Below are 22,823 nucleotides of genomic sequence, written 5' to 3' on the forward strand. Positions count from 1 at the left end.
GGCTTCATAGTTTTATTCACAGTCTTTTGCATAGAACTCCCCATTGTAGTATTGTGCTGCCATACACACGCACTGCCATAGTTCTGTGACAACAAGCAAAATCTGGAGCTTGATGCAACGCTAAGTTCTTTTCAAGACCGGCTCAGGTGTGTCCTTTAAAATCTGATGACTCACATGGCCTCGTGAACAGGAGGCATAGTGACTTGGAAATCCAATACTTTCCTTTGAAAATGCTAGTGGAGACATATTGGACCTTTACTGCATTTTAGAAGGAAGGGCCCTGTTTATATTTTTGCAACCCTCTTTGCAAAATTCTGACCATTGAGAGACTATATGGATGCCCTTCACGTGGCTGGAAACCCAGAGCAGGCGAATGGCTCAGAAGGAGCAGTGAGATGTCCCTTCCTTCCTCCTATGATGTATACCTTAATCCTTATCCCACAGATGTGGTAGCAAGGAATTCCAGGTGGGCAACTTTAAAAAAGCCCAGGAGGAATACCACTCCCTCTGCCTAGGGATGTTCAGCATCTGCCTCCCTTCTCTGCCCATTATCCTCACTTCAACCTGTGCATTGATTCTTATTCCTTTCCCCCAGTGCTACTCTAGAACTTTAAGTATTGCCAGACTGGAAGATATCTTTGTACAATAGAGTTCTAAGCACCTAGCCCAGCAAAAGTATTTTGATTAATTACCTAGTTACAACGTTCAGTAGCTTAGGGTTGGTTTCTGCCTAGGAATAAACTGTTATACTGGCATACCTTGCCCTGCAGATGGTTTTCTCTCTCTCTCTCTCACACACACACACACACACACACACACACACACACACACACACACACACACACACACACACACCTGATCTTATTGCAAATGGCCTTATACAATAAAACCATATTTTAGGAGGCCTTATCAGCAACCTTATTTGTTACATATCTTCTATTTTTCCAGAAAGAAGATATTAAGAGACCAATTAGCCTTCATCCCCCTCCCCTCCTCCATTCACTTTGCTTTAGGGAATTATTTAAGCTAAAAAAAGGTTAGATGCACAGGAAGAAGAACAAGATGCAGATTATACCCATATAGAGAATGCACTGTGTAAGGAGCATTAATTTCTTAGACAAGGTCTCAGCATTCAAGCTCATTGTTCCTGCAGTACCATCCTAGTCTTCAGCAGAGGGTATTTGCATAGAGAATGAATGACTTGCTTTGCTTCGGGCCACCAAACTCTTCAAGCCTGCCATTATGTGTTGAAACATATGCTCTGCACCGTCATTGCAAAAGCAACTGATCTGGCAAACCCTTATTCATGAGAGCAGTCCCACTGACATCAGTGGGACTTGCTTTGTGAAAGGGAAGCCTCTCTGTCAGTGAATTCTGCATGGACAAGTCCTATGCGTGTAACAAGTTTTCCCAAAAGGCACCAAGTGTCAGATGGCACAACCCACCAAAAAGGTGGCCCAGCATAGTACAGAAGTGAGTACAATGTGTTTTTTCCAAAAGTGTTCTTCATATTTCAGATTAGTATCTAAAATGATTCTGAGCAAGCTCTCACTTGACAGCAGCACCAGTAGCGACAAGAGACAATGATTCAGGGCTAGCTGCAGCCAGTCCTGTTTTCTCAAGGAGTCACTCCCCAGTCTGGCCTGGGAACTGTGTATTTGGGTTCTGTACTACGGAAACAGGTAGCAATCCCTATTTAGTACTTTAGTGCAGTTTTTAGTACTCCCGTGCATTCTGGGCCTGGTTCAAAGCTCAGTGAAGTCACTGGATTTAATGGGGCTTGGATCTGGCCCTTAATTTTTAAATCATGTTTACCAGCCTCTCTCTTAGAAAACAGTGTGTCAGATCTTAAAAATATAAAAATAAAACAAACAAGGTGAATCGAAGAATGGAACCCACTTGGAAAACCCAAGTAAGTGTGATACCTCAACAAAAGGTAACTACTTCATCGGATGAACCCAGGAAGAAAGCAAAAATCTTGTTATCAAAATACATCCCAAAGATATTAAGGAGAGTGCCAAAGACACATTAGCACACCAATATATACAAGTCTGATTAAAAAGACACTTCACACACACAAATAAGAGTTTATCAACACAAAACTGTTTAATATTTATTAAATGACACAAAATACCTAGATAACAGACTCACTCTTTGAAAGGACATGTATTTACATTATTTACCAACTTAACAAAGACTCTCTGTACCCATTTTAGACTTGTTATGAAACATTAAAAAGGTTTTGCTTTTTGCATTAAAGGACGCAATGGTGACACATGCCCCATTTGCAAATCTGCATAACTATAACATTTTGATGCAGTTAAACAAGCACAATTTTATATTCTAGTAGCCGAGTGAAGAGGCTTCTTAAAAGTAACAGGGTTAGTTTTTTTCACTCCAGAGATACTTCTGAAGAATTGTTATACAAAAAGTATATTACATTTTTTGAATGCTGCTGTACTCTTACAACTTTACTGTAACTTTTCAAAGAAAATACTCTTCCTATTATATGAAATCACTAAAAAACAGTGGTATTTGAACATTGGTTTAGATGCGCAAATAAAACATTGTTTAAAAGTAAGCATTAGGGCAAATGATATGTTTAGGGAAACGAAAAATACTGTGACTGAAAGATGAGCATTAGAAAGATCAAAATATAAACCACGGCTAAAGCAACTTAACAAATTTGTTAGGTCTCTTATTAACTATTTACTTTGGCACCTTTGTGTGAACTATAGAACAAAACAATGGTTTACAACACTTTCGCAATTACAGCATTTAAACAAAATGGTCACTTTTTTTAAACCAGCCAAGACAAAAAAATAGTCCATTTATGGGTATAAAGATTAAAAAACCTAAAATATATACTTCTAAGAATAAACTGCAATTTCTTATGAACTAGTCTGCTATAAACTGCATGCAAGAGTCAGGATTAAAAATATGTGGCCGAACAGACAAGCTGTTTTATAGCCAAATGAGTTGTGGTCCAAGCCCACTAAAACAAAAATTAATATATGGCTCAGTAGGCAGGCACGTGATCCCAGCAAGAAGTATGGCTGGATGCTAATCTTGGCTGCAGCTTTGTCACTAGCCAGGAGCGAAAACCACTAGCAGAAGAAATGAACAATTTGTCGGGGATAGGCCAGTGGGGTAAATAAAGGGATATGAGGGCATGCTTTTCCCTGCTTTTCTTCAGTTCCTGATCAAGCCAGTGTTCTCATAGGCCATTCATCGGGTTAGTTTAATAGCTGGACTGCCAGTGAAAAGGTTAACTCAGTTTCAGTGTCAAATCTTGAAGTATGTTGACAATTCAGGACATGAGTTTTCTACACAATAGTCTCTGCATTTACTGGTTGAAATAAATGGGATAAATAAAAACAAAAAAATAAAACCTTCTGGTTGGTTATAGTTGAAATTCAACACCCATCTAATTAGAGATTCTAATGGAGTCTCCTTTTTAAGTATGTGGCATTGGTTGTATTTAAACTGTTGCAACAAATCAGAACATGGGCAGTCAAATATTTTGGTTTCCATCCTTCCCCTAAAAGTGAATATTTTAAAGCTTTCCCTCCATAAACAGTATCTTCTTTTAAATAAATCTTTTATTTGAGAAAACAGAACCACCATATACATGGAGAAAAGAGACATAATGCAACAGATACAGAAAGAAGTTTAAAAATAATGAAGATAGAAAAGCCATGATCTCAATTTCATTGTTGTCCTCTCTCTGGTGGCTCTCTGCTTCTGAGCTAATAGTTATAGGCTTGCCTGATTCCCTACAGAAGCAGCCTCCACAAGAAATGCCCCCACTGGATATATTATGCCTCTCAAAGGTAGTGACCCTGAATGTCTCCCATTGGATTAGACTGATAACTACTATGCAAAAAATTGACAGGTTTCTTACTGCGGCTCACGTGGAAGAGAGCTGTGCAAATTTTATAAGAAGTCAGCATTGAGGGAACGATATGAAATGAGGAGTGCTCTTTACTTGGGGGAGAACCCAGCTTCTTTGTTTTGTAAAGTGAGCACTTTATGTAAAGGAGCTTGAGAAAAAAAATGGAGGCAATTCACACCATACAGTTGTTTACGAAAAGCAACATTCAGGAAGGGGAAGTTCTGGATATAATGTGTATACATACATACATACATACATACATACACACACACACACACACACACACATTCTCTCACACTACAGGGTTTATGTACTCCACAGGGCCATAAGGTGATGAAATAATAGATCATCAAGAATATATGAGTGCTAGTCATCAGGCGGGTTAAGGAAAGACCATTATTATTATTTTAAAATAAAGTAACATTTTCTTGCCTCCTAGGGTTGTCTGGCATTTCTCAGGGCTGTAGATGCCTGAAAGTGAATCAGATTCTTCATCTTCCTATGCCGCATGGCTGAAACTGGTGAGGAGGGGTAGGGGAGCTGTCACCTGTCTAGGAAAACTGGAAAAATTAACTCTTCTGCTGCCACTTTATATTCCTGGCATATTCTGCTACAGCAAAAAAAGGTTCCGGTTGCAAAAACTTCAAGCAATAACCTCACTGTTTGGGGAACCTCTGTATTCAAGCTATTTTTTCCTCCCAGGTTTCACGAAGATCCAAATAATGCTCTTGTCAACTAGGAAAACAGGATCTAGATGCCTTGAAGCAATATTTAAGTATCTTTCTGTATGAGAGGTAGGCTTAGGGTTCTAGGAGGCAAAGCCTGCTACTGTCTAGGACTGAGTTCTTAAAGCTTTAGGTTGGCTTGAGTTAACTCCTAAAAGCAATCCAACGCAGGACATGTCTATAAGATTCTCACCCTGTCTAAACCTAGGGTGAAGTTCAAGCCATTTAGATTGTTTCAAAGAAAAATAGTATTAAAATCCATTTGTAATTTTGGTTCATGTAGCTTTTTTGTGTGTGCGCGCGCAAGAACTGTGTTGCTTTTTGCCTCATTTTATAATACATTCTCTTTTGCTGAGTGTTACTGCAAAGAGTTGGACTCTCCTGCTCAAGACTAGTAAAAATTGTCACTGTTTCTGTTGCTGCTGTTTTATGTTAAGAATAGGGTAAACACTTTACATTTTGGGGTAAGCCATATAAATACAAGTCTAAGCTTGTTAATTAAAGTAAGTGGCACAGTTATTTAAGGAATGGTACATATTTTGTAACCTTACAATCATTTTATATTGATACCATTTCCTTTACATTTCCTCCTAATTGCAACAGAGAATGTTTTCTACATCAATAAGTATAACTTGACTTGGTAATTATTCCCCCCCCCGGGTGAAATCCAAATATGAGTGAATCAAATCATTGGTCGTTTTGCTACTTGATAAATATATCCAATATTCTGTACAGTAAATTAAAAGTTTGCATGCAGTTTAAGCATTTTAAAGGCTATTTCCTGTATGTTAATTAACCTTTGCTTCATAGTTTAAAGATGTAAAAGAACATTTGTCATATATCAAGGGACTCCTCTTCAGACTTGGAGACAAATGGAATCACGAAGACCAGGTACTCTCTTACAGTTTTCTGCACATCATACTAAATAACATGCAAAGAGTTCAACAGCATTCTTCTTAAAATGTAAATAGTACTCTTTAAATGGGCATGTTAACCACTGAAAAAAGTCCACTCTACTATACTTTTCCATTACACCGCTTTCATTCATTCATCGGTAGTATAAAAAGTCAAATAATGGGATCAACAGGCTAGTTTATCCACCGGCAATTTAGTATGACACCAAATGTGCAGAAAAACAAAGGCCAACATATGTTTATGCAATATAGTTGTACTGGTTTGGGTTCTCTTTGTCTCTTTCCATGTAGTCCCTGTCAATTAAGGATTCTATTCTCTTCTTAAGGTCAGCAGGCTGTAAAATAATGCAGATCATCAGTACTACTTTTTTTGCAGCCATCTCTACAAAGTTTCTGATCACTCAGTTCCTCCTACTTTAACAATATTACATGAAAACATTTTTCAAATTACCATCTGAATAGCTAAATATCCTATTGATCAATTACAGAAATGCCACAGAAAATACTTCAGGTACAAGAGCATGACAGATCTAAAATGTCTTTCACAGAAATAGAAAGCAAAAAAGTGTGTGACTGTCAATTTTGGGGTCTGTCAAACATGAATGCCCCATTAAAACTGGAATTCAGGCAGACATACTTCCCATAATGTAATGCTTGTGTGTCTTCTAAATCAGGTCACAAAGGGTATTTTGTAACACAATTTTATAAAATTTTTATATATATAAAAATAAATGCTTATCTCCTGTTTGTGTGGAGCTTTCATCCAGTAACAGAGATGTACTTTGTACATTTGAAAGCATATTGTATAAGTTAGTGACCTAGATTGATGTTGTGCGAAAGATCCCCACGAACAAGGGAGAAAAAGCATTTATGTCAGCTATTATACCTATGCATGCCTGGCTGCCAATTTTATGCAATACAAATGCTTACTTATCTGCAGAGAAAATTTAAAAATTGGTGTTTTTCAAGAAAGCTACAGAAGAAAGTGGCAAAGCTTTCTACTTTACATTTCTTGCACTGGAAAACACCAGAAGTTACATCTGGCTGAAAAATGAAACAAGTGATTCACATGTTTATTTGCAAACTAAGCTCCAAGTTCAATATGAACTTGAATGGATCTCTCCCTATAGATACAGACATCTCATTCATTGTTTGAGACAGCCACAAGCTACAGGTGTTTGTAAATCTCAGTTTACACAAAGTTTTAACCAGAACTATTGGTCTGAAAAGTTGTATTAGGTATTTGTTATTCTCTTCTTGATAAGAAGTTTGAATTAAGCAGCTGGGAAGCAGCACCAATACTATGCAACTTGTCACAAATGACAACCCACAGAGTCTTTCCAGAGAATGCATAGCCAGGACACATTCCCTAACAATTGGTGAGTGCTTATAAATAAGGCTACATTTTAGTCATGGGTATTTTTAGTAAAAGTCAGAGACAGGTCACAGGTAGTAAACAAAAATTCACAGCCCGTGACCTGTCCATGACTTTTACTAAAAATACCTGTGACTAAAACTTGAGGGGGGGAGGGGTCGCTGCCCGGGGGCCCTGCGGATGCTGGGGGAAAGCGGCCCAGGACCCCCTCCCAGCAGCAGCAGAGAGTTTGAGTGTGGGAGGGGGCAGGGGACTGGGGCCTGGGATGCGGTGAGGTGGGCTCTGGGCAGCGCTTACCTGGGGGGCGTCCCCGGAAGCGGTGACATCCCCCTCGCTCAGCTGCTAGGCGGAGGCATGGCCGCAGTTCCCGGCCCATGAGAGCTGCGAGGGGCGGTGCCTGCAGGCAGAGGCAGCGTGCAGAGCTGCCTGGCCACGCCTCTGCCTAGCAACTGAGTGAGGGGTATGTCGCCGCAGGGACCCCACCTCACCCCATCCCCTGCCCCCTCCCACACCCAAACTCTGCTGTTGCTGGAGGGGGCCTGAGACTGCTCCAGCAGCAGCCAGTGCGCCTGGCGCAGGGGCTACCTGAGCTGCCCCTGAACCAGGCACACCGGCTGCTGCAGAAGTCACGGAAACTCGCAGCCTTACTTATAAATGCATGCAAAACAAAAACAAAAAAAATCAGTCCGAGAATGACTTGCAAACAAAAAGGAGGCTAAGTTTTTAATGTTATTCACAACCAGTAGTTTGCCCAGCTCTAGAATAATATGCTTTATCTTGTAGCTTTACTTAAAAAAAAGTCTTATTATGTCTGTTCACTCGAATGCACAAATAAATATAACTGGCACCTCAAACAAAATTCCTAGAAGGGAATACTTTCCCTACCAAATAAGAGTGCTTCACTGGCTGTATTATTTATTCGAGCGATCTCTACAACACCGATGAGGAGAAAGTATAGCAAGGAACAATATCTTCTGAAACAAAAGAAAGAATCAGAACTCTACCTTTACTGGGAATTTAAGCTGGTTGTACACCTCTGACACAAGCAAATTGTGGCTTAGAGTCTTGCGCATCTTCATGATTCGCACAATTGCAGCATCAATTTGGTACTGCCGGTCCTGAAATACTCTCTCTGTAGTGCTTGCCTGTTCCTCTACCTGGATGAGCAGTTTAAAAAAAAAGTTTTAAAAAGAACACTAAAACAGTCAAAGTCATCCTTTTCTGGTTGTCTGACCTGCAGAAAGCTACACATTAACCCCAGCATTTTTGGTGTCAAATATTTGTCTCCTGACTTCCTTCCAAAGTCCTTTTTGAAAGGCTATTGTCTACAAAGAGAAACATACTCACACAGGGGATTAAAATAGTTTCAGATATCAGCAGGAACCCAATGATAAATTAACGCCTAGCCATAATATAGAGAACAGAATGCCAATTAAGGCTCTGAATTTTCTTATTCCCATGTAATCTGGCCAGATTAATCTATAGCAGTTTGCAAAGTTTTTATTTAGCCAAGCTTCAGAATACAAAGGTCAATGGCACACAACAACAGGTACTACTTAAATCTTTCAGATTCCTAGAAATATGGGTAGATTATCAAATCTGATTAATAGGATAGCTGCAAGGTAATCTGGATTAGTTTGCTAATCCAGATTTAAACCCTATGGTTCACTTGCCACACAAAGTACACCTGCATACTTCATGTAGGTGACCAAATATAAAAATTCAACACTGGACAAAAGAAAGTTTACTGTATTTTTTTACATGCAAAAGATAATTGAACTAAGAATCAGGAGAGAGGGCAGCAATCGGGGGAAAAAAAACAAACCCAAACCCATACCGTTTCTTTCATCTGGATTTGGTTTATCTTTATCCTGAAGAGTTTATGTCTGAAATCATCATTGCATGTAAATTTATCACCATCTTCCACGTCTTTGCCTTTGGGACTTTTTGTCAGTACTCTAGCTTTGCCACAGGCTAATGACTGGAGTGTTCTCCTTAACTCTCCATCCTCTAAAGCAGAAACAAGCTATTTAGTATTTTAGACAACAGCATTCAGACACCATCAACTGCATTTAATACTGACCTATCCCAGTTGCTTGCTTTATCTCCTCTAAACTGAACTCCTCGCCTTCATTAAACATAAGCAGCACCAGTGTCTGGAACAAAGAGACTTGAAGCTCTTTTTTGCCCTGTCAAGGATGAAGTGATCAGATGTTACTAAGTCTTCTTGGAAAGAAAGTCAAAAATCATTCATGTATTGTACATTAATTCAAATGAAAACTTGGCTTGCAGGAAAGCTATCCATTTTATTTGGGTCAGGAATCTGAAAAGGCATATTACTAACCACCATGTGCTAACTGAAATACAGCACCAGTCTTAGACATGAGATGTTCAATTACTATTTGTTCCCCACCATCACAAACATGGTGTGCAGTACTTCTCTCTACTTTCAGACCAATAAATTAAGTAACATGTGTGTCATTTATCTTGTGTGAATTATACCATCCAATACCAGAGTCTCTGATGCATTAAACACAAAATATTTTGGGTAGCTCCTGCAATGGCACCAATCTGGATGGTACCACACAGTCATTATATTAAAAGAAATTCAAGAAGGTTATTGCCAATGCTAAATATTAATCATATTGCAAGATTCTTTCCTAGAGGTATCCATGATCATATCACAAAGTACCTCAAAACGGACAAAAGCCAGACTGCAGGAATACACCAGCAGAAAATAACCCAGAGACTCATACTTGCCTCTTTAAATTCTGCTTTTAGTACACAGTGACCTAGTGTTGATTGCCACTGAAGTTTCCTACCACTGTGTTTTCCCAGGTAGAAGGTCTTGAAGATCTCCTGCAGTTTTACCATCTAAAGAACGGGAAAGAAAGAAAAACTCCACTTTAAAAACTCCACTTCATTTCGATTTGCATTTATTTAATCAAATACATGAAATGAAAACAAAACAGTTTAAGGGAGGAGCAAGCTTAGATAGGAAAAACAATGTTAAGGTTTTGTTTTTTAAAGAGATGTTAACCATGTATTTATGTCCTAAAGGTTGATCTATTTTTAAATATATAGTTATAATCCTTAACCCTTTATTCAAAAGGCAGTTAAACATTAAACATTAACTAATGGCAAGCCTAAGAAAGAAGTGTTCTACTCCTGTATGCAAAGTCCAACATAGTTATCCTTACCTCTGGTGGTAAGTGGACTTCCATAGGCACATAGGTTGGCCAATAACCCATAGTCAGGATGTTCACTGTTAGTTCAATGTTACCAGGTACATTCTGATTTTGCATATACTGCAAGGAGAAACAAAAGCATATTGAAAAAGTGGTGCTGTTCTTTTATTCTTACAGGCAGAACTACCAGGAAGTTAAACAGGCATTATCAGTGCCATGTCTGCACAGAATGCAAGTGACCTCATGATATATCCTCTGCACAGAATGCAAGTTAACTACATGAGTATTAGAACGAGTATGATAGCACCTTTCAGAGGCTCTCAAAACACTTTTTGCTGTTTGTAAAGAAACCCATACACTGCCATTGTGGAGTACAAGACTATTTAAAAGACAGAGAAACTGAAGCCAAGAGGTTAAATAACTTGACCAAAGTCAACCCAAATCAGTGGCAGAGTAAGGAACACAACTGAGTTGTGCTGACACCATGTGCTCTACTCTATCCACTAGATCAGTGATCTAGTCTCATCAGCTTGTAATGCTGTTAAGCTAGACATTCAACAAGTTTGCATATTTATTTCAATACATTTCCTATTAAATCCCAGTAGGTACTTGTTCTGCTGATTTTTGCTCTGTTATTAGTTAAATCAATTAGTGAACTAAGGTGGAAGAGTCTCAAAAGGCACAAATAGGATTTGAGTATTCAATTCCCATTGACTTTTCAGTAGGAGTTGTGCTTCTAATTGCCTTTTGTCTTTGAAAAAATCATCCCCTCCCAAGGATCTTTGTACAAAAAAGAAACAAGTTAAAAAAACTGCACCCTGTAAGAGCAAGTTATTCTCTGTGTCTTCTGAAGGAGAGAAAGTTACTTCAAATGGTAAGGAAATATTTACAACTGGAGCTTTAAACAAACATTTTGGCCATAACACACTGTGACCCAAGAACTTCAATGCCATCTGGCCAGGAGGTGCAGAGGTTACAGGAATTTTTGGGGTTTGGCATGTACATTCTAGTTCACCAGTGTCATGAGAGATCTCAAATAAAAGCCAGTGTCACGCTGGTTATCAACATCATTGCAAAATGCACGTATGGATATTGTATAAGGAGTTATGTATCTACACTGAAAATTATGTTCTTGAAGGTCTGGTCACCAGCAAATGTGTTTTCTGGCAAGAATGTTTATCTAGCTGGCTCTTTACATGTAAATTAAGTACTGTATAGTTCACGTTGGATCTCCTATCACCTGTCAGAACTGAATGTTAAGGAAAGATTGTGGGAACTTCAGAGACACTAACTAACAGGAAGAGAAAAACACCAGAATAGGGTGAGGATAGGAGAGCTGGGGAGAACCTTATATTAAGGTGTACTACACGGATTTGCCCTATTGTATTTGGGAGGCAAAGATGACACCCTGACAATCCTTCACTGACGAAGTAAAGGGACAGAGCTTGCTTTATGAAAAACAGGTCTCAACCAGGCTTTGTTGAATATGCTGGAGAGAACTTTGGCTGAAATAAGCTTTTTTTGTTTAGACAGGGGTGTAAATTGTTAGTTAAATTTAGTCAGTAGAAAGCATGTTATGATTTTGTTTTATATGTAACCATTTGTTCTGAAGACTCCAGGATTCATGTGTTACTACTCTACAGAGTGAGCGAGGCTGTGCTGTGCTGCCAGAGGCTGGTGGTTTCAAGGAGTTGATCCACAACAGGCACAGCCAAGATTCCTTCAAGCTAAGAGGAGGTAGTAGTGAGGTGCCTCACAACCCTGAGTACCCCTGGGGTGCATCACACATACCCACAAGGAAAGTAATAAAACACTAGAGAACAAGCCATGGCAGGCTTTACAGCTATACCTGTTTAAACTGTATCATGATATCTTTTGAAAGTTCCATGTCTTTAAACATTCCTTCAAGCTTGCTGGTGAAAGCAGCTCCACATTCTATAAGAGAAGTTTTTATAATTAAAAAAACAGTCAAAAACTAAGACGTAACACATTTAAAACAGTGACAGGTTTCAGAGGGGTAGCCGTGTTAGTCTGTATCAGCAAAAAGAACGAGGAGTACTTGTGGCACCTTAGAGACTAACAAATGTATTTGAGCATAAGCTTTCGTGGGCTAAAACCCACTTCATCGGATGCATGCAGTAGAAAATACAGTAGGAAGATATATATACACAGAATATGAAAAAATGGGTGTTGCCATACCAACTGTAATGAGAGTAATTAATTAAGGTGAGCTATTATCAACAGGAGAAAAAAAAACGTTTGTAGTGATAATCAGGATGGCCCATTTCCAACAGTTGACGAGAAGGTGTGAGTAACAGGGGGAGGAGGGAGGGGAGAGGGAGGGAGGAAGAATTAGCATGGGGAAACAGTTTTTACTTTGTGTAATGACCCATCCACTCCCAGTCTTTATTCAAGCCTAATTTAATTGCGTCTAGTTTGCAAATTAATTCCAATTCTGCAGTTTCTCGTTGGAGTCTGTTTTTGAAGTTTTTTTGTCGAAGAATTGCGACTTTGCGGTCTGTAATCGAGTGACCAGGGAGGTTGAAGTGTTCTCTGACTGGTTTTTGAATGTTATAATTCTGGACGTCTGATTTGTGTCCATTTATTCTTTTGCGTAGAGACTGTCCGGTTTGGCCAATGTACATGGCAGAGGGGCATTGCTGGCACATGATGGCATATATCACATTGGTAGATGTGCAGGTGAACGAGCCTCTGATAGTGTGGCTGATGTGATTAGGTCCTATGATGGTGTCCCCTGAATAGATATGTGGACAAAGTTGGCAACAGGCTTTTTTGCAAGGATGGGTTCCTGGGTTAGTGTTTTTGTTGTGTGGTTGCTGGTGAGTATTTGGCTTCAGGTTGGGGGGCTGTCTGTAAGCGAGGACTGGCCTGTCTCCCAAGATCTGTGAGAGTGAGAGATCGTCTTTCAGGATAGGTTGTAGATCCTTGATGATGCGCTGGAGAGGTTTTCGTTGGGGGCTGAAGGTGACTGCTAGTGGCGTTCTGTTAATTTCTTTGTTGGGCCTGTCCTGTAGTGGGTGACTTCTGGGTATTCTTCTGGCTCTGTAAATTTGTTTCTTCAAACTAGACACCATTAAATTAGGCTTGAATAAAGCTTGGGAGTGGATGGATCATTACACAAAGTAAAAACTGTTTCCCCATGCTAATTTTTTCCCCCTACTGTTACTCACACCTTCTTGTCAACTGTTGGAAATGGGCCATCCTGATTATCACTACAAAAGTTTTTTTTCTCCTGCTGATAATAGCTCACCTAAATTAATTACTCTCATTACAGTTGGTATGGCGACACCCATTTTTTCATGTTCTCTGTATATATATAGATATATCTTCCTACTGTATTTTCTACTGCATGCATCCGATGAAGTGGATTTTAGCCCACAAAAGCTTATGCTCAAATACATTTGTTAGTCTCTAAGGTGCCACAAGTACTCCTCGTTCTTTTTACATTTAAAATGGTTATACCATTGGTCAGAGAGCCATTCAAATCTAGCACACAAATAGAAATTCAGAAAATATATTATTCCTAATTTAAGAACTGTCCAGCCCATTGAGTACCTGCACATTGATTTTAACTTTGATCTTCTGCATGGTGATCTTTAGATTCTTGAAGTTTGAACCTGGATTAAACTTTAGAAATCCTGTCTGGCACAAGATTTTGTATTATGAAACAGTGAAGGTCAATCGGTAAGAGCTGACTGGCAGTTACACGGGGCTGAGAGTCCTTATACTGGATAAAAATCATGACCCAAGAGGAAAAAGCACATTATATTCTCATAGCATAAGTATTTTGTGCCAGAATCCCTCAGATTTACCCCCAAAGACCAGGATGGTACAAGCTAGATGGTCAGCTTGAACTTTCAATTCCTGACTTCTGCCTGGTACTAATGTATTTGCTTATATGAAATTGTTTTTTTAAAACACAATAAAATTGTTAAAGATAAACATAACATTGTAGAAAAAGATTTACACACCCACTGCATTTCCCCTTTCACTTCTTTCAAAAAAGAAAGCCCCCCAAAAATATCTGTTATGGGGGAAAAACAGATATTAATTTAGACTATTATTTCTAACAGAGAAAAGCAGGGAGGGAGGGCGGGCGGGCAAGATACTCACCATGTTTGAGTTTGGAAAGCATAGATTTTTCTGCATCTACTGATGCACTTTTCCCAACTAATAGCCGCTTTGCTAGATCTTTCTTATAGAAGGCCTCAAAGACATCTTTTCCTGTAATGTAAAGGACATGATTTGTTAATGATCAGATAAAACTTGTTTGTGAAAACTGCAACATTTAAATGAAAGGTTACTCAATAGGCCCCATCTAAAGTCCATGGGAGCTTTTCAGTTAACTTCAATTAGTTCTGAATCAGGCACCACATGAGCATTTAGGGCACTCTCTACAGCTAAATGATTGGAAGATAAACTAAATCCACAGAGATACTGCACTTTTTTTTTTTTTTTTTTTTTTTGAGGCAGATTGATTTTAATCTATCAACTTGCAAGGAAACATTGTTACAGATAAAACAGTTGTACACAAACAAAATTGTAACCCTTACCATAAATGAACCTAAATATAATCATAATTTTATCCAGCATTTTTTCAAGTTCTTCATCAGTAGCTTCTTTGTTGCCTGCACGAAGCTTTGAATCCACATACTTAGCTAAAAAGTAAAACAGGGAAAAGGAATTGAAAACCTGACTCTGCCGAGCATCAGAATGAACCTACATTTAAAATTTTGACATTTAGCTCATTCTGGAGACGTTTTAAAAAAATAAACCAAAAACGATGGTCCTTTTGGAAAGCCAGAACAATTAGACATTACCATGAACAAATTTAGCACTGCCATTTTGACACCATTTTTATTTATGCCTTTAAAACATCATTAAATTGCAATAGTTCAAGGACCTCTTCTCATATGAGTGAGAGTACCAGCTTAAATATAAGATGACGAAAAATCACAAACTCATGACTATTCCACAGGCCTGTATCGGTTACTTTAAAATTAAGGTTTTTAAACATAATAAACCATACTCCACATAAAGGTCTATAGCTAAAGTAGCAGCAAAAGAAGGCTTTAGGTACCAGAGTAAAATCTGTTGTTAAAATCGTTCTAGAAATTTAAACTTGGGGAAGAAAAATTGTGCATACTAGCGGATTTCAATCACCAGTTTCAGTTTATTTCAGTTTCAAATGGTGGGAGAATATCTGCTAAAATTATTGAAACAGAGACCACTGAAAAATAGGGCACTCTGAAGCAAGTTTCCACTAAAAGGGTAGCCCCACCAGCCCAGATAGCATAACAGGTATGGTTCCATTGCACAGGAAAGTGAGCAGGTCTGTATTTCTGAATGCCACAGAACACTGGTCCACTGGGGCTCCATTCGCTGAGAGGATGGAGAGAGAGTGGGCAGGAAGGTCATATGGTTAGTGGATCCACTACTACATAGTTGCACAGGCTGCAGACCCCTACGTCACTCTGTGCACATATGAGGTATCACAGGGATTGCACAGACTCCTGAAGACCAAACTAACTCCATTGTCAGGAAAGTTTTGCCTAATCTCTATTAGTGATTGACTTGGGTCCTGAAGCATGGCTGATATACCTCAACTCAACAAAAAACCACAACAAAAACTAGCCAGTGAAATGGTGAATGGTCATTCTTCATAACAATATCTAATGCTTCTGGAATCCTATTAAGCTACACCTCTACCCCGATATAACGCGGTCCTCGGGAGCCAAAAAATCTCGCCGTGTTATAGGTGAGACTGCGTTACATTGGGGTAGGGAGAGGAACTGCTTTTACCGCTCCCCACCCAAGCTTCTCTCCCCCTCCCCCCCAGGCGTGCCACGCCAATCAGCTGTTTGGTCCGGCAAGCCGGGGGTGGGGGTGGGGGGGGGGGAAGAGCGGAGCGGCGTGCTCAGGGGAGAAGGCGGAGATGAGCAGTTCCTCTGCGCCCCCCCCGCCCCAGCTCACCTCTGCCTCCTCCCACGAGCGCACCACTCAGCTCCGCTTTCCCCCCCGTCCCCCCAAGGCTTGCTGCGCCAATCAGCTGTTTTGCACAGCAAGCCTGGGAGGGAGGAGAAGTGGAGCTGAGTGGTGTGCTCGTAGGACAGGCGGAGGCAGAGGTGAGCTGGGGCAGGGGGGCCGCAGCAAGTAACGGGGGGGGGGGGGCGCAGAGGAACCGCTCCCCGCCCCAACTCACCTCCGCTCCGCCTCCTCCTCCTCCTCCCACGAGCACGCTGCTCAGGGCCGCACGGGGGGCGGGAGGGCAAGTGGGGCAATTTGCCCCAGGCCCTGCAGGGGCCCCGCAAGCCCTGGCCCGGCAGCGGTTTGGGTCTTTGGCGGCATTTCGGCGGCGGGGGGTCCTTCAGTGCTGCCGAAGACGCTGAGCGACTGAAGGGCCCCCCGCCGCCAAAATCCTGCCGAAGACCCGGACCACCGCCGGGTGAGTTCAAGCGCTGCAGCTCCCCCGCTTTGCCCCAGGCCCCCTGAATCCTCTGGGTGGCCCTGACGCCACTCAGCTCCACTTCTCCTCCCTCCCAGGCTTGCCACGCAAAACACCTGATTGGCGTGGCAAGCCTGGGAGGGAGGGGTGAGAAGCGGAGCTGCGGCGCGCTCGTGGGAGGAGGCAGAGCAGAGGTGAGCTGGGGCACGGGGGCCCCGGGGAGGGACGCAGCAAGTAACGGGGGGACGCAGAGGAACCGCTTGCGGTAACACGAATTCGGATACAATGAGGTAAAACAGCCTCGTCCCCCAGAGTGCTGCTTTACCGCATTATATCGGGGTAGAGGTGTATTTGCAGAAATATACATTGTGGTAGGAGATTATACAGTTTAGTTATGCTTTCTGTTAAGCCTCCTTTCATATATAAAATCCCATCATTCCCCTAATCATCTGTTCAAATTGCATAATCAAAAAACCCAAAACAAAAAACCAACCAACAAAACAAAAAACAGCTTCTATGTAGAAAGAGACTGAAAATGATACCTATCAGTTCAGCTGGTTTATTTGGTCTCTTGTTAATGAAGGTTTCAAATGCTTCTTTCATAGCATTGACAAATTTCTCATTCTTCAGAAAGCAGACATCAATAATATGGTCAACTTTATCCTTAAAATCTAGCAGTTCTTGGACCATAGTTTTGTCTTTTTCTGGGTTAATTACTATAGTGCTACCAAATGCCTGAAAAACAAAAATTCACCCTTCAATCAAAATTCTAAATATCAGATCTGAATGAAATCTTCAAACAAAAGTTGGATGATGTAAAAGTTCAGATTTTACAATGAAAAATGTTTGCTTCCCTAACACAACAATAATTAAAATGGCAGAATGTACTTGCTACACACAGATAGTATTTTATATTTTGAATCACCATACCAAGATAGACAGCAATTAAAAAAAAAAAAAATCAAATTGCTGAAGTCAGTATATAGCAGAACTTGGATTTCAGAAGAGATGCAAACACAATGGTAAGCCAACTTTATGGTACAAACACTTAAAGATGATAGTCAAACTATATACGACCAAAATATTACATGCTGTAAGGACTCATTCCTGCAGAGACTTACATGGGCAAGACTCCCAGTGAAGTCAATTTCACCACAACAGTAATACAAAGCACTCTCCTACCAAAGTTAGGATGCCTGTGTGACAATATTATTAAAGTTACAGAATCATCTGCCCACTGAACACTTAAGTCAATGGGAGTTTTCCTATGAATAAATGAAGGATAATAAAGGTCTTTAGTGTTGTAATCTAGTATGTATGTCCTTTGCTTTTTAAGTAGCTTTTCCCCCCTAAATCCACCACTCAATTAAAGCAGAGAATTTAAGTGTAGGCTGGAGCAATACAGACTGGTGATACTCTACTCACACACTCAGGAATACAAATACTGCATGTATGAAAGTGTATTCCACTTAATAAGCAAAAACTTTACATTTGTTGCTGAAAGTTAGTGCTTTTGGATTTTTTTCTATGTGCAACACAAGGCAACAGCAAACTAACAAAACCCCACATATGCTGTTGGCAGCAAACTGCTCTTTCAGACAAGATCCTAGCCTGGCAATATCCATGATGCTGGTGCACAGTCAAAAGTAATCAAAATACAATCACATAAGCTTCATTGTTAGAAATAGAGAAGTGTTTTTCCTTTGGTACACAATTAGTATGAATTAACATTTTAAATTCCAAATTTCTCAGTGGACTTTTCTGAACAAATGAGTGGAAACCCAAAGAGTTAACTATAAAAAAAGATAACTGGCAGTATCACTTCAGGTAGTGGTGTAGACCAAGCCTATGTCAGTATAACTATGTTGTTCAGAGGTGTGGAAAATCCACACCCGAGTGACACAGTTCTACCAACCTAGCCCCCCGGTGCAGACAGCACCATGTTGATGGAAGGGCTTCTCCCATAGACATAGTTATCACTTCTCGGAGGTGGAGTACCTATGCCAACGGGAGAAGTTCTTCCGTCGGCGTAGGTAGAGTCATCATTAAGCGCTACAGCTCTGTAAGTGTAGACAAGGTAAACTTGACCTGGAAATAAAGGTATAAATTACAGCCAACGTTATTCTAAAGTGACAGGAAGATACCAGGAATATGTCTTTCCTCGATCAATACATGTTGTTCTGTGTAAACCAAAAACAAAAATCCAGATTTTGGAATGATAGATACTTCAAGACAATATTCAAATTATTCTAAAACAATACATCATTCCCAGTGCAATTTCACAGGTTGTTCGGTTGCATATAAGCATGCTGTTTAAAAGTTTCCAAGTCATCTGTTAAAACTATGTTGCATCTTTCTAAGCTGTAATACTTGTTTATGAAAAGAAATGTTTGTGGACAAGCCTCAGGGATTATAAAAAGTCAGTACAAGATCCTGGATATATATCAGTACCTTTATGTATTCAATCCAATGCTGTAAGAGAACTTGCACTCCACCTCTGACCCGACTGAACAACTGATATAGAAGAGACAAGTCTTGAATTCGGTTTTCATCAAGAAGGTGGTTTAAACCTGTGAGTTTGAAAGTTTAAACATCTAAAAAAAGGTATAATCATTGGAAGTGATCCATGCATGCTACTGGAATGTAAAGAACTTCAAATCTCATGTTAACCCAGCCATATTATCACTCAATATATCCATTTATTCTCCAATGGAATAGTTTGTCGATTTAAAAAAAAAAAAAAAAATTGGCAGTCAAACTGGCTAGACAACAAAAAACTGAATGGCAATCTGAATTAACTCTGTACCTGAAAGCCCTTGTTTAATTGGGCCATGTATCTTGGACTATCGTACTATACATAACTGTCTCATCACACTTCATTGCTCCTTTAAATTCAGTAATAAAAAAAGTTTATGCTCCATTAGCCCCTGGGAAGCTTTGCTAGGAAGCTCAGAAGTCCTAAACCTCAATTTTTGCAGAAAATTAAGCTTTATAACCCTATAAAAAATGCAAGTCTCTTCATGTAGCCAAGCAGCATCTTCATCTTTCATATTAACCTCTTGGTAGCAGATGTCTGAAAAACCACAGCAGAGTCCAGGGACATCACATAAGTAAGAATCCCCGAATACCCTCACTTCTAGTAGCTAGGAAGAGGGAACAGGTGGGGGCAGGGCTTCTTAACAGAACACCCTCCCACACACCATTCGGCTAACAGGTGTCTAGTAATTTTCAAGTCAAAGGAAAAATATTAAAGCATATTAGATGAACAATTTGTGCAGGCTGCACTCATGTATCCATTATTCACCTTCCTTGGAGCACACACGGTCTCATGACCAGGAGGAGAGATTATTACAGGGCTAAAGCAGTGTATCTTCACTGCTTTTGCCTTCTTTAGAGTACAGTAGCATGTTTGCTTGCTAATCCCGAATGGTCTCCCTTGCTACATCGGGCCCTAATGCAAAGGCTACCCCCACTCATGATCTTCAAAAGGTTACTTGAATCCTCAACCCAACATCTATATTTTAATTCTAGTTTTCCTTCTGCTCTGCAATGTATTTGAAGACACCATTGTGGCTCCTTACCTCTGAAAAGGAGACTGGGACTTGCCCTCCTGCAAAATGTTCAGTGCTATTTCATGAACTGAGTAGCAAGGAGTGTTAAAGAATGATGTGGCTTGTGTCCTCCCCCAGCACCTGAATGTGTCACTTTCTTTTCAGCACAGGAATGAAAGCCCCGAAGCAGTAATTAGAAACATTTCTATAAAGAAGAAAGATTACCTTTCTGAAGAATGGCTGTTAAATGTTCACCTAGCAGTTGCTTTTCTACAGTAGCAATTAGTGGCTTCCTATAGAAGAAATGTTTAGAATTACTTTTCCTTTTTCTATCACTAACAGTTTTAAATCCCATTTGAAGAACAGACTAGCCTGACTTAAATCTACACTTGGCATTTGGTAGGCTCCTGATCAATAACTCGGGGCTGTTTGTTTAATAAATATATTTAACCTGTTTCCCCCAGTAGGTGACTCTACATGCTGGTTGCTGACTAGGGATTTATAGTAAACTCATCACTATGGTATCTGAGTGCCTCGAGGTGATGCACAAGATGGATCTCATCAGGGCAGAAAGTTAGGGAAGCAGCTCCTCAGGGAATATGTTTCCTCCAACCTCATGCAAGAGGGCATTCAGGCCTTTCAAGAGACCATAAAGCAAGGAGACAGTGACCAGGAAGGGGCAAAGATGACAGGTATTTGAACCAACAGCTCCTAAATTAGAACGGGGACTTTGCTAATAATGAACTCAGGAAGAAGGGATCCACTGAAGGATCTAGCAGCCTCTTACTCTAGTGGCTGAGGGGGTAGGGACAGCAGGACTGGAGAAACAGCATACACAGCAGTCCCAAATCCCCTCCCTCAGAGAGTTCATCTCTGGTGCTGCCTCCTCATCCACTAGAGCAGCATTTCTCAAATGCAGCCACCAGCAGATTTTTTTGTGGCCATGACAGCCAAAGCATGGGTGGAGATTCGGGGGGGGGGGCAAGAGAGGGAGCAGCAGCCTCTCCCTGCAGCACCCAGCTGTTGCTTCTGAATAATTGTTACCAAGGGCAGCGAGATGCGCTGCCTGGGTGTTTGTTTTGGCGCCGCCAGCAGGGATCGGCGTCCTGCACCACGCAGCCTCCTCGGGGGCCCCAAGCAGCACTTCTGGAGACACATGGGGCTGGTGTGCACAGCACCGGAGTCAGCTATGGTGTTCAGTCATTGGGGCACTCTTCTGCTCCCGCTTGCCTGGGGTATGGGGAGCCTGGGACTCCACAGGTGGCCAGTGAGTTCCCGACACACCTTCCCTGGGGCGGGCGCTTGCTGAAGGACTATGGCGGGCAGGAACAGAGAGACTGGTTTGTCAGAGTGGCCAGCAGCAAGAGCTGGTGGCCACACTCTGAGGCCACCAAAATATTTGTTAGGAGAACCCCTGCACTACAGTAAGAGGCCTCTATATCATTCAGTGGCCTGCTCCCTCCCAACTCCAATGTAAGACCTGCTGCCCACGTATTCAAAGAGGGCCATACATCCTATTGCAGGTCTCCACTTCCTCCCAGTAACCACAGCAGTGGCCTCAGAGTATGTCTCAGTAGGGGAATTCCAGCATCCCCACCAGCAACCTCCTGCACCTGAGTCCACCCCGAAAGGTAATCTTCATTTTAAGTTTCCAGGGTGATGACTGTGTTATCCAAGAAACTGACATTCAAGGGGTTTTCTTCCTTGAATGGTATTTACATCCTTTAACTAGTTTAGAGTTTTCCCTCTGAGAATACCCGATAACTATTGCTGGCCTCGCTCTACTTTCGTTAGGAAGGTAACTGAGTATTTGCTCATACAGGTAGTTGCCACTGCTAGTAGGAACACAGGCTCTCTCCCCTAAAATGACCCGCAAATCAAATTAATTGCCCAAAAGTCAAATCAGCCTCTAATCTGAACCACTCCAGTTAGCTGTGCAAAATAAGACAATGATTGATTGGCTCCAAGCAGTTTTAGGGAAGAGGAGAAGCATTTGGCAGCTTACATTACATTTGTATACAAATAACAAGTTAGTCAATAACTATAGTTATTTTGTGTGGCAAAAGCCTTCAACAGGATTAGAACCGAATGGCTAAAGATACCAAGCCAAGGCAGATCACACACTTACTGTGTACTTTGATCCAAGTATGTGATAATTCTATCTGCTTCTTCTTCTAATCGCTTGTTGACATGATGAAGATACTCTGGAACCTGAAAAGATGGAAGAAAGTTATTTTACTGTTTACATAATGAAGAAATGTTGAAGAGATGCTGAGACCAAAGTCTGACAGCAGCAGCTACAGACCAATTTTGGGACCAAGAACACCAGGCCCTAAAGTGATGGTGCTTGAGTACATTTGCCACGAGTACAGTCTTTAAAAAGGTAAACGTGTGGGTCCCACTATTGCGGAGAATATTTCCTGCTACCCTTATGCACGAGGAGAATGCACTATAGGAACACATTATTCTGCTCTCTCTTAGCTAAGATGTTACCTCAGTGGCTGCAAACAAGAGGAAAAAGATTAAAACATAAAATACCTCTCGTTCTTGCATAAGCCTCTGTCCCTCTGCTGCATACAGACGATTAGTCTCTTCCAAGAATCTATGTTCAAAAGAATCTTGATAAATCTAGGGAATAAAGAAGAATAATTCAGTTTAAAGCATATTGTATCCTTGAACCCAAGTGTGATGCTTTTTTCAGTTTTCTGC

The 22,823-nt window shown here is 40.8% G+C and overlaps 1 protein-coding gene across 1 annotated transcript in view; it reads right to left on the reverse strand.

The window, feature by feature from the left end:
- Positions 1-2,090: 2,090 nt before the first annotated feature.
- Positions 2,091-22,823, reverse strand: part of CUL4B (cullin 4B) — a 34,598-nt gene continuing 13,865 nt past the window's right edge. Inside the window, exons 8-21 of the mRNA XM_065410248.1 lie at positions 22,653-22,742; positions 22,243-22,325; positions 20,340-20,407; positions 19,015-19,133; positions 17,106-17,298; positions 14,672-14,776; positions 14,232-14,342; positions 11,947-12,032; positions 10,110-10,217; positions 9,670-9,783; positions 8,993-9,098; positions 8,747-8,919; positions 7,914-8,066; positions 2,091-5,869 (exon numbers count right to left, since the gene is read on the reverse strand). Coding sequence (XP_065266320.1) covers positions 5,774-5,869; positions 7,914-8,066; positions 8,747-8,919; positions 8,993-9,098; positions 9,670-9,783; positions 10,110-10,217; positions 11,947-12,032; positions 14,232-14,342; positions 14,672-14,776; positions 17,106-17,298; positions 19,015-19,133; positions 20,340-20,407; positions 22,243-22,325; positions 22,653-22,742 — 1,605 coding nt within the window. The 3' untranslated portion in view covers positions 2,091-5,773. The remainder of the gene's footprint in view (positions 5,870-7,913; positions 8,067-8,746; positions 8,920-8,992; positions 9,099-9,669; positions 9,784-10,109; positions 10,218-11,946; positions 12,033-14,231; positions 14,343-14,671; positions 14,777-17,105; positions 17,299-19,014; positions 19,134-20,339; positions 20,408-22,242; positions 22,326-22,652; positions 22,743-22,823) is intronic.

This window comes from Emys orbicularis, chromosome 9, assembly GCF_028017835.1.
Source record: "Emys orbicularis isolate rEmyOrb1 chromosome 9, rEmyOrb1.hap1, whole genome shotgun sequence".
NCBI lineage: Eukaryota > Metazoa > Chordata > Testudines > Emydidae > Emys > Emys orbicularis.